We start from the raw sequence: 12,185 nt of genomic DNA, 5'->3' as shown, positions 1-12,185 counted from the left end.
AATTTTTGTGAGTAAATACACTGTTTTGAACAAAAACTCCGTATGAACAATTGCCTTTCAGGTTTGGTGCTTCTTAGCAAAAAATATATAGCAAAAAATCACCAGAAGGATGCCCACATCCTCCAATGCAAAAGAGGAGTGCATTTCATGGGGATCTTAACTTTAGAAGTTGTTGAGTTAAATTCATAATCAAAGACACAATGCACCCCCTCCAATCCACAGAAAAGCAGGATAACTTTGGATTTCTTGAGGGTGTCAGTTGTACCAACACATTGCCCAGATTTAGCAATAACTGCAGCATATATATACATATATTTACAAAAGATAAGTGAGAGCACAGTTTGTACAGATTACAGAGATAGTTCTCCAAATATAATTTATCATTGTTAATTTCTAGAACGGCAGTGATTTATCCCATGTGGTAACTGGGCCAGACGTAAGCCCATTAACTGCTTTGTGGTTCAGACAATAAACTTGAACAATTAATATCACACCAATAACTGTTATTGGTAGTGTTCTAACTTGCTGTGCCACATCATTCAAGAAACCTTTTAGAAACACTAGCTACACTGAAGACAGTCATCCCTTCAATATGAACTATTCACTCCATCAGTTTGCAGGAAATATAACCCATATCTGGCAGCTTACCACTTTTTCTCATTACTAAAACATCGCCACATTCATCTTCAATTGGGAGAAATATCTCAGGTACTACGATGAGTATTCTTCTCTTTGGGGGTGGATTTATATTCCAAATGCATTCCACATTAGCTGGGTAGTCTCCAGGATAGTTGGGTGATTCAATGTAGCCAGTGTAGTCCCCCAGTTCTCCTCCACAGTGCTGGTCTGGGGAAAAATATAAATTAGTATTTGTGTGAGTTGATAAATTCATCTAAGGTATTTTTCTGGATCTGTCATGAGCAAGTCTAAACTCCTCCTTGTGGCTTTAGAAATGCACACATTCTCCAGCTTTAAAGGAATATTTGATCCACGAGGTTGCTCCACCTGATTGCAAAACCTTAATCTCTGGAGCACGAACTGATTCAATGCTTCATCCAGGCTGCTTTAACTTTGCTTGAGAAATGCAAGTAAATAAACATGATCCAGTTGTGGTTACCATGGATACTGTGCTGACATGCAGAAGATATATATAACTATGCTTTAACTTACACAGTTTTTAATTGACATTAGTTGAATGAGAGTGCTGGTCCCAACAGCTGGCCTTACTTAATTACAGATCTCAAAAATCAGTCTTAATTATAAAAATCAGATTAATTACAGATTTCAAAAATCATGTTGAATTTGGCACAAGTTACTTAAGTTTGATCTCCCCAGGCCTACTCATGCACATAAAATTACATATATGTTTAAATATTTTGTTTAATCCAACCCCCAAATAGTATGCAAGGTCAGATACTGGCTTGAAAACTGAGATGACCTAAGACAGCAAAGTAACAAGGGTGGTTTTATTTTACAGGAAAATCAGCAAACTTCTTCAAATTCCATACAAATATATCGTTTACTCAAATGACATTAGAAATTATGAAGGGCTTATAAAACACATGGCACATAATCAGACTAAAAACTTACAGGAGATCTGCACATGAATAGTTAGTTAGATAACATTGCTTAATTATTATAGGAACATTCTCTTAAATTAGCATGGTAGAGATGAAAAAAAATGCTTGCCCAAAATAATCAGTCATTCACAAAGGATCAAATAAAACTGTACTGAAATCCTTGGGGACATTTAAAATTTTTAAGATAGGAGGCTGAGTACAGCAAAAAAGCCTCCAAGAAGATCTCACTATCATAAGCGAAGCGATACCTGGCAATTGCAGCGTGCATGACCATATCTTCTGACATTTTACAATTATTCTAAAATGGCAGTTACTCTGATAGAAGATATTCTGCTCTACAGAGACACAGAGAAATATGCATCACTGTTACACAACTTACAGGATATGGGAAACTAAAGGCTCTGTAGTTTTAACTTGTAGCTGGAACTCTGTGAAATCATATTAAATCTAAAACACTCATATGCCTCAAGTGGTACTTTCCCAACTTTTTTTCCTCATTGTTTTCCCAACTTTTACTATTCCCTCTGGCAGCAGATACTTGCTAACTAGGAAATACAAATCTGAAGTCCAGACTGACAGATGCAACCTTTGAGCTGCAGTTCAGATCCAAAGACACGCTCTGTGTCACTGATATAAATGTGACTTACTTTTGCAATGTGTGACATTGGTGGAGCCATCAAAATCTGTACTGGTGTTGCCAGGGCAGGTAATGCAGTAGTTCTGACCAAACTCAGGCTGGTATGTTCCCACAGGGCACCGGATACATCTGTGTGTTGTGGAGTTGTAGTAATGTCCAGGAGAACAGTGAACTGCAAGGTAGGAGGTGTATTATTTTCAAAAAGCAGCAACCTCCAGTGCAGACAGCTTTCCTCTGCCCTGGACATACCTGGTCTGCAACATTCTTACTAGGCCATAAAAAGCAGAAAAGACACCAGCTCCCTGTATTTCCCAGTATAAAGAATCTTCCAATTAAAACCCAGAGCAAAACCCATATGAACTAGAAATGTGTGATATGTATCTCTCACTGTATTTAATATATTGGTAATAAATAGAAGTGGATGTAAATCCACGTCAACAAGAAAAATTACTTTCACAGTAGCAGGAGAGAGGTTTCCAATAGTGTCTGTTTGCCAGAGTCAGCATGTCATTTCAGTAACTAAACCAAAATGCATTTGGGCAGATTCCTTCTTCAGCATTGGCACTGGAAGTTGACATTATGGAATACAGAATGCATTGCACCCTTACAGTTTCTGCCTACCCCATGAGTAATCCTTAATTTGGTATAACTTTTGTACTGTTTAGCTTCCGTGATACAGTAAATAAAAATATACAAGACATGAAAGCTAAAGCATTGTCTAATCCAAGTTTGTGTTATTTATTGCCACACAGTGGGGCTGATTCCCTTACCAACAGCAGTGCTGACCCCCTGCCTGCCTGTGGTAAATTCCAAAGAAAACCATAAATCCTGTTCAGCCTGCACAACCCCAGACCATTCCCAGTTTACAGATTTCTTGACCATTTCATTTAATCACATGCCCATGCAGCAACAATGTTTGTTTTGGAGCCTTCAAGACCCCCTTGGCACTGCTGATAATAAACCAAAGGCCCAGAAGTAGGAGGATGAATTGTGGAAGGATTTTGAATTCACCTTTGGTTTCACAGTCTTGAAAGGAAACAGCACCTTCGTATTTGGTCACAAGCCCACCGCCACAGGGAAAGCAGAGGGTCCTTCCTGGTTCAGGCTGATACGTACCAAGAGGACAGACTGTACAAGGTTTAAAACCATCTGAAGAGTAGTGCCCAGGAGAACACTGCCCTAGAAATTGAAAATGATCATCTCTATTAGTGTGTTGACTTTTCTGGATGAAGTATAAAACCCACAAATAGTTAGCAAGGCTTTCTTTCACTTAATTATGTGACATCAAGACAGCTGCAGATCAAATTCTAATCTTACCTGCGTATTTTGTATTGTCCCTTTATCTTCTTCCTAAAACCACCACCAGTAAATAGAACCAGTTTCATAATATGCTTTTTGGCAACTATGATTGTGTTTGCATTTATTTTTTTTTAGAAAGGGGTCTACTAAGATTTCATTAGACTACTTTGTACTTTCACCAAGTCTTTAATCTCAGTATTTCAAAGCACTTTATAGGAAGAAATGGAACTGAATCATGCCTATGAAGCAAGTTTTTGTATCTCCGAGTTAGCGATATGGACAGTGGATCATGGGGTTTACCAGATGGGATGGTAGCAGTCCAGCACCTTGTCTATGAGAATACCTAACACCAGCAGCTTTTCACATAGGTGTGAAAACTAGTGCTTGTCAGGTGCTCCTCTGCCAGGAAACAGAGATTTGTGTAAAGCAAATTGCTTTGTGAATCAATCTACTGACAGAAGTTTCCAAACTTGCTCTCCAGGCAGTTTCTGATAGGCATTTGTTTGGCTTTGTTCTTGCTAGCTTGAGTACTTTCCTCTGTGAACCTGAGAACCAGGATGTCAGGTTTTTCAAGACTGTGGCATGAATGTGTATCTTCACCCCACTCCAGACTGGGACACCAGCACTGTGAGATGCCACATATTCCCTGAGGTTGCCTAACCCCAGTACTTTATAATTTAGCTTCCCTGAGAACTGAACAGCAGACAGAAACAACTGGCTTGAAAATAAGAAAGTTTTGAGAGCTCTAGGTATTATTGCAGTCTCATAACAACCCTGATACTTGCTGGGAAACGTTTGGGGCATTCAGTATTTTGGGTGCTTGGCATGAATGAGGAACTTTGGTACTTAGGATGAACTAGAGCTGCTGAGTGAAAGCCAAGTTCAAGTTCTGTCCCCACAAAAGTCAAACTCCTATGGACACCCGTGGGGTCAGGATCTCCAGGATCTCCTTGTGCTCCCATCCCAGCTGGCTGGAATATGACTGTACAAACTGGCTGTTGTGACACAGACCTCAGAGAAATATTATGATGCTACTAATTTGAGGACAATTTTGCTCTTGTTATTAGGAGCAAAACTGATCTAACTGGCCTGGTCCAACTGGTTATTGGAACCCAGACTGGAACATCTTTCCTGTAGGATTTGTGACCCTTGTGGGGGACCCATGCTGGAGCAGGCTGTGCCTGAAAGACTGACCCTCTGGAAAAGTGACTTGGAGAACTCTTGCCCATGAGATGAAGTCACATCGGGAAGTTAATGAAGTCTCCTGTGGGAGGGGCCCCATGCTGGAGCAGCAGCAGGAACAACATCAGTGTGATGAACTGACCATAATCCCCATTCCCATCTCCCTGCACTGCTGGGTGGGAGGAGGTAGACCTGGGAAGGAAGGAGGGGTGTGGAAGAGGTGTTTTTAGGAGATATTTTATTTCTCCTTGTCCTGCTCTGATTTTGATTAGTAATGAATTCACTGAATTTTCCCAATTCAAGTCTGTTTGATATTTGGTGAGGGGTCTCTCCCTGCCCTTAAGTCATGAACATTAATCCTGTCTCTCCCCTCTCTAGCTGAGGAAGGCAGTGAGAGATCAGCTTTGGTGGGTGCCTGGTGTCCAGGCAGGGGCAACTCATTGCAGCACGGAATTCACTTGCAGCTACAAGTGATTTCTGCACAACAGGCACTTAAAATCTCTGACACATGGACTGTACATTCCTCACATTCAGAAGTGAAGATTTCAGTGAAAGTTTATGGGTTACTGCACAGGCATTTCTGCTCTGGAAGATAAGATGCAAAAATACTATTGATTACTGGCAGTGAGTACAGACAGTACAGACTTTCTAACAAAGCCACATGTGCTGACACAAATTTTGATAAAATCTTTGACAGGGAAATTTATGAAGTCCAAAGTATATTCTGTCTTGCCACTTCCAGAGGAAAAGGGGAGAGCTGACCAGAAAAACAGACTGTTTTGATCTGACAATAACCATTGTGAGATACATCCACTCTGCAAAAATAATCAGAAGGGGTTTTTTTTTGTTGTTGTACAGAACAATAATTCCAATATAAGCCTTGAAACAAAAGTCTTTTTCTTCTAGTTGTTTTGCTGCTTTTGTCAGTATGCCATAGACAATCTTTATAAACTCAGGCTGTATTTTGATATAATTTTCTTGTGTTATGGATCAATACAAATCAGCATAGCAAAAATGCACAAGTGTTTCAAATTTTTTGTCTGATAGTTCCTTCATACAGCAAATCAGCAAAATCTATCATGTGTTTGGACTGGTGACACTGCAGTTATTTTTTATTCAGTACATGGCAAAAAGTAGCAGTTTCTCAAGTGATATTTGCCATGTGTTCTCTTCAGATATCCTTGAAGAACTCGGTAATGTAAATTACATGGATGAGTTTTCAAGTTAGAACTTGTGTAGCAGATAGACAGATTTATTTCAAAGTCACACAATGTATCTGCTATAAACTAGATTTTGATAGTCTGTAATGAAATGAGGTAAAGAAAATAAACAGTTGTATCTTAAAAACTTAGATTGATCAAGTTACAGTAGAAGCACCAGGTATTATCATCATTATAATTTAGTTTATAAATCATGAAGTTGAATCAGAGATGCTACATCATAAAGTTACAGTGCATTCAAGCAGCGCTGAAAATTGCAATCATTAGTTCTGAGTCTGGGTTACAGATCCCTACAGGATAACTATCTCAAATTGATAATTGCTGCTAATTAGAGCAAGAAAGCTGCATCTCATGCAAAACACTAAATGAGCAGGTTCATTATTAGACTCACCAATACCACTCCAAACCAATCCATCCCTTTGGCTCACAATACACTGATGAGCCCTAACAAGTCAAAGCACTTCCATACCTGAGGTGAAGCACAAAGTGCTTTGCTTGGCTTGCTCATTTCTATCCCATAACTCACACTGCTGCAGCAGATCCCATTGTCTTGTCAGCAATGGGAGCGGATGGCCTGAGCCAAACCATCCACTGCTTGTAAGTGCACAGGGATTTCTTCTATTACCTTTACAAGCCAGAACTGTGGCAGGCTCTCTCCTCTTTCAGCCTCCTTGCCTCACAGGGTGTGTGTGTGGCAATACCTAAAGCTTTTATGACCAAGTTCAACTTGCCTCCACATTCCGAGACGTTGCGGGCGCCCGCCACTCCCTGGCCATCGTTGCTGGGGCAAGGCTCACAGGTGAGCTGGCCTTCTGTGTCCTGGTAGGTTCCTGGTGAGCACGGGATGCACTGCTTGTGTTCTCCGCTATAGAAGGTGCCCGTGCTGCAGGTAACTGAGGAAACAAGGGGGAGTCTAAATAAGGATGTTCATTTTGATCACATTATTCGCCCTAATATCGAACATTTAGAGAAGGTGGATGTCTTTGTCCCGAGGATTATGATGGCACATGTTTTGCATGTGTTAGTCGAGGATCCTGATGTAAACAGACCCATCTCCACTGGGGTTTAGGTAAATTTTATCAGGGTGAGGTCCTGCTTCTAATGTTTAAACTATTAAATGGCTTTGTAGTGCACTCAGGTGTTTATCACACAGGTGTGTTAATAAAGCTGGGTGCAGTCTTGAAACAGTATCTTGCAGTTTATTAAAGCAGTTCTGCATACAGTGTGGGAAGTGTGAGCTTTTAGTTTATACCAGGTGCAGTTACAAGTTGGTTTTATGGCAGATGACAACAAAAAGTCTGTCCCCTGAGATCAGTTCTAGAGATTTCTCCATTGGCAATGTGTTCCCTGTAATAATTTCTGTAATAATTTCTGTCTCTTGGCACTCAAACACCCCAACTGTACAGCATCCTAAATACAGATATGAATACACGTGCTTTTCTGGCTTTAACAGGGCACATAACTGCATTTCACATTTTTCTCTGCTGGGTAGGGGTGGTTAAAATGTCTAGATAATGTCCAGTTTCTAGATACTGATAGCAACAACCTTTCAAATACAGTTTCTATATCACTCTTCCCATATGATGACAACTACCTCTGAACCCACTCACTGGAAGCACCTATCAGATGGGACCTCTTTTGGCTTGTAAATCACTTGGTATCTCAAAAGCTGGAAAAATAGGTATGATTTTGAAAAGATGTCTGTCAGTGATTAGAAAGCTTGCAGTGCTGAGAACTGCCATTAATAAATTTGCATCAGCACACTGTCCCCAGCAAAGCACTAGAGCCTGATAACATGGGAAAAGGCTTAAAGGAATTAGGTATTTTGCATGAAATAGATTTCTGTACTTTTTTTTTAACTGGACCTTTTGAGCATTAAATATAACATATCCATGGATCATGGATTGTTTGATGGTGAGGAGAGTGACACTGGTGATATAAAAGTAAATATACAGCAACTAGGCAAATATCATATTATTGTTTTACCGAATTGTAAATATATAAAAATATAAATAAATGTAAATATATGTAAATATATTTTTATAAGATGGGAGAAACTAGGAACTAATTGCCAACATTGTCTTGCGGAAGGTTTTGATATCTACCACCTGACAGCATGGGAATGTATCCATATTCACACTTCTGCTTTCCTACAACCATCTAATGAATTCCCTTCAGAGTCGTATGAACCATCCATAGTCCATGCATATATGCTGAGATTTCCTCCCGGGTTCACCATGGAAAAGGTAATTTCAGACTGTTTGATTTGGGGGATATGACTGAATATTCGAGCTCTTTGGACTTACCACATTTTCCATCCTGCAGTACTTGCCCTGTACTGCACGCTTCATGCCCTTCAGTAGCTTTAGCTGGCTTCTGAGCCACTTCATATTCTGTCCCAGAAAACTGAATGTAAAATTGCTGTTTATTAATAGATTTCCTCAATGTTTTGATTGCAGTTTGCAGCTTCTGCTCCATCCTTTTCCGAACACAGTCAATGTTACAGGTGTCTAGATGGGAAATGATAACAAAACTAGAAGCAATTGAGATTCATGTTTAAAAGAGGTACTTAACAAAAAGTTTAGCCTGCATTGCACTATGACACCTCTGTTTGTTTCACTGTCTTGTCCATATAAATTGAAGCAGCAGCTCACTGTATTCAATATCAGGCCTTTCAAAGGGACAGGACAGTATCCTGAGGTCCATGGTGCAGTTCCATGGCCTGCAAATGCACACTGAGTGCTGCAGAAAGCATCAATCCCAATGTGCTCTCCTTCCAGGTGTGTGTTCAGTCTGCCACCATTAATGCTCCTGAATTTTCTCTGCCCATGCTTTTCTCAGTTGATTAGGAACTCCTGCCACTTCCCTGACCAAAACACCTTTGTCTTAGTGACAAAAAGAAAGGTGTTTTCAGGCACAACTGCTGTTTGAATCACTTGACTAATGAGGTGCCCCTCAAGGTTAAGAAATCTGCCTTTGAAGACTGACATCTTTATAGGATTCAGTCCTATAAAGATGGAATTTATAACACAATATTCCATCTCATTTATAACTTGAGGCAATTAGTTTTATTCCAAAGTTTGGTAAGAAAACATGAATTTTTCAACTATGTGATAAAACTCTCTGCTTTGCAGAGTAAATATTCAGCAACTTACATTTTGGAGGATATTTTTATAATAATTTTTGCAGAACTTCTACCTAATCTTTATGTTCCCTGTACATCGATTAGCACTTCTGCTGTTTAAAGAAATCACACTGGATTAAAGCACATGTCTTAACTCAAGGCCTTGAAGGAATTTTGATGCAGGTTCAGTTTTTGTTCCTTTGGCTTAATTTCATCCCTGGCTCTTTTCAATTAAAGCTCTGAGACTTTGAATTTGGAGAGGTTGTTGAACAAGGTGTTGTGCTAAAAGGTGTTCATGGCAGCTTGATGAAATAACATCAAAGAGATTTTAATAACACCCTGAGGAACTAAATTCTGATTTCTCTCCACAGACCAATCTTTCACAAACCTGAGACTTCTTCAGACTTCATCTCCACTTCAAACTCTGCAGTGATATGGGACACTTCTTTTGATGGTGACTTGCGGCCTCGGCGTTTTTTCTTGGAGGAATCGCACTTGAGGTTCACAAAGGTCACCTGGCAGTTGTCTGTACAGGGGAACTGACCTCCTTTGCGTGAGAGAAGAAACACAGGGAAGAAATCAAGTAGCAAAGTCGCACGTGACAGGCTAACAAGTGATATCTCACTGGGTTATCATGAAGGCAGTGATGGGCTTCATAATCTTTCCTGTGTGTTGTGAGACACCTCCTTCTCCAGGCAGTGCTGGGATTGCTCATTTTGCTATGAATGCAGAAGGCAAAAGCACAGCCTGGTGATGCTCAGCTGCACAGTGGTGCCTCCAATGCTTAAAACTGCCCAGCCCTTTTCTGCATAAGGATTAGAAAGCTCTTTACAGAAATTATTTTAAATCATCAAACACTATAAACTATATTTGATGGCTGAACAAAGCAAGAGAGTCAATTTCATAAATCTATGAGAATGTCAGGCCTGGGACTCTAAAAACTATCAGTGGGTATTCCATCTCTTTCAGAAGTGACAATCATCAGATAGCAAAACTTTAAAAGGCTTTGATTGTGAGGTTATGAAAATGTATTGGAAGGTTTTAGCTGAGCAGGAATCATAGTTTGCCACAGGTGATGAACCTTCCAGGTCAGGGAAGACAGAGAAGTTTGTAGCACTCAAGACACCACAAGGATTTCATTCCAAGGGTGTGGTTACACTATGTAATCTCATTGTTAGAGGTTCAGATGACATAACAAACACAAAGCAAAGTAAGCAAAGGACAAGGAAATGCATCCAAGAAACACATTCCCATAGTGATTGTATGGACCAAAAAATTCAACTTCTATGAGTTTAAAAACGAGTCTGATAATCACATCTTATTCATTCACAGGGTAAGCATCTTGATGACTAAGATTTAAGTCAATACTCGTAAAATGAGAGATACAAAAGTGTAGATTGCGGGGTAAAGATGAAATGTAAGTCTAAATTTTAAAAATAAAATCTGTAAATGATTCACTTCTTAAAAAAATAGGTATTTTTACTCTTCTCTGTTCAGGGGTCAAGTAAGATTTCTCACTTGCTAGTGAAAGTGGTAGTAAGACAAATTCATAACAGAGAATGTATCACCAGTAGATGTTTGGTGTAAGCTGCTAAGTTGTTTTAAGTAGCAATTTAACTTTTTTAATACCACATTTTTGGTAATGACACCTAAATCTTCTAAATATTTTTTTCTAACATCATAATTGCTCACTCTTTCATAACAAAAGATCTAAGGCTGTGTAACATCAGATTTTCATAATAACCTTCCTTCTTAGGGGTTGTCTTTGGTGCTACAATAGGTTACTAATCCAGCATAAACCAAACAAATAATAGCTTTTCTTTTCTTTTAAAAACCTCATTTGGGAAAACCAAACCAAACCAAACCAAACCAAACCAAACCAAACCAAACCAAACCAAACTGACACAGTTTCACACAACTTTGCATTAGTCACAGCTTTTTGTCTCAGGGTATTTGTGCCATTATCAAGGCCAGAAAAAGGATCAGCTTCATTCCCAACTCATGTACTTTTGAACATAGATTTTTCAAAGCAACTGGTGAGATTTTCAGCATCCAAGATCCAAACCCAAGGCACTGTTCAGCCACAGTGGGAATCTTGGCCTTAACTTAAATTCAGACCAAATATGTAAACAATTGATTTTTTCCCTGTCTGCAGCATGAAAACAAAGCATGTAAATGAACGCGAAAACAAACAAACAAACAAAATTAAAGTGCCGTTTACATGCTGGAAGAAACCACCTACCTGAAACAGCCTGCTTCCCAGAATCTTTTGTTTTTTCTTTGCTGCGAGGCCGTAAATGGCATTTTGCATCTTTGATTTTAAAACGAGCTTTCTGCTTGATTGGAGGGGCTAGGGAATCTGTTGATGTAAAGTAAAAAAGCTACCATTAGGACAGAAATGAAACGAGATCTGGAACTTATTTTTAAAAACAGTCTCAAAAGATTTCTTGTGACTTAGAGAAGAGGCAGCCCAAGAATTACACAGCTTGTACAAAGGGGTCCATTTCCACAAGTTCAATTTTCAAGTGAGTACCTACCCTTGGGCCCAACCAGGTCAATGAATGTGCTAGTACCACGCTTGCTCTGCACATCTTCTCAGATTTTGGGTGAATTTGTCTTTTACTATGAGAAAGATTAATTCCTACCTTTATTTTTTTTTTTCTGGGCTCTCTGTGAATTCCAATGTTACTTGTAGTTCTGCTCCTGCTAGTGCCAGTAAGGTTAATTTAGTGGAGCTGTGCTGTTGGCAATTGAAAACCATCCAAAGGAGCTGCCTCTATTGCTGTCTGTGGCTTGCATGCTTTGTCCCTTAGCTTTAAACTCAAGGCAGGTTTCACAGTCTTGTTCTAAAGGCTGCTATACAGTCATGCAATGAGTAGAAAATGGAGCTGCTGGCTGATTTCCTCACGAAGTCCCTGGAGTAAAAGACTGGCCTGGCTGTCACCTGCCAGCTGCTTTGGGATGCCTGCTGGCCCTGCAGAAGGTGGAGGGTGGTCCCAGGTGATGCCACAGCGTGGGTCCCTCTTTCCTTGGTAGGGCTTTGCTGAGGCAGGACTTTAGAGGTGGCCTGATCCTGTGCCACAAGCAGGCACATCTGCTGCCAGGCTGTTGCACTCCACAGCACTGTACCTCCCAGCACAGCC

The 12,185-nt window shown here is 39.9% G+C and overlaps 1 protein-coding gene across 1 annotated transcript in view; it reads right to left on the bottom strand.

Annotated features, from left to right (window-relative positions):
• SCUBE1 (signal peptide, CUB domain and EGF like domain containing 1) overlaps positions 1-12,185 on the bottom strand; it is a 194,651-nt gene that overhangs the window by 9,069 nt on the left and 173,397 nt on the right. The window contains exons 14-20 of the mRNA XM_014309410.2: positions 11,285-11,401; positions 9,431-9,589; positions 8,225-8,428; positions 6,650-6,811; positions 3,229-3,396; positions 2,228-2,389; positions 649-846 (exon numbers count right to left, since the gene is read on the bottom strand). Of these exons, the coding sequence (XP_014164885.1) occupies positions 649-846; positions 2,228-2,389; positions 3,229-3,396; positions 6,650-6,811; positions 8,225-8,428; positions 9,431-9,589; positions 11,285-11,401 (1,170 nt within the window). The remainder of the gene's footprint in view (positions 1-648; positions 847-2,227; positions 2,390-3,228; positions 3,397-6,649; positions 6,812-8,224; positions 8,429-9,430; positions 9,590-11,284; positions 11,402-12,185) is intronic.

This window comes from Geospiza fortis, unplaced genomic scaffold (assembly GCF_000277835.1).
Source record: "Geospiza fortis unplaced genomic scaffold, GeoFor_1.0 scaffold164, whole genome shotgun sequence".
NCBI classification, from domain to species: Eukaryota; Metazoa; Chordata; class Aves; order Passeriformes; family Thraupidae; genus Geospiza; species Geospiza fortis.
This window is presented reverse-complemented; position numbering and strand designations above follow the sequence as displayed.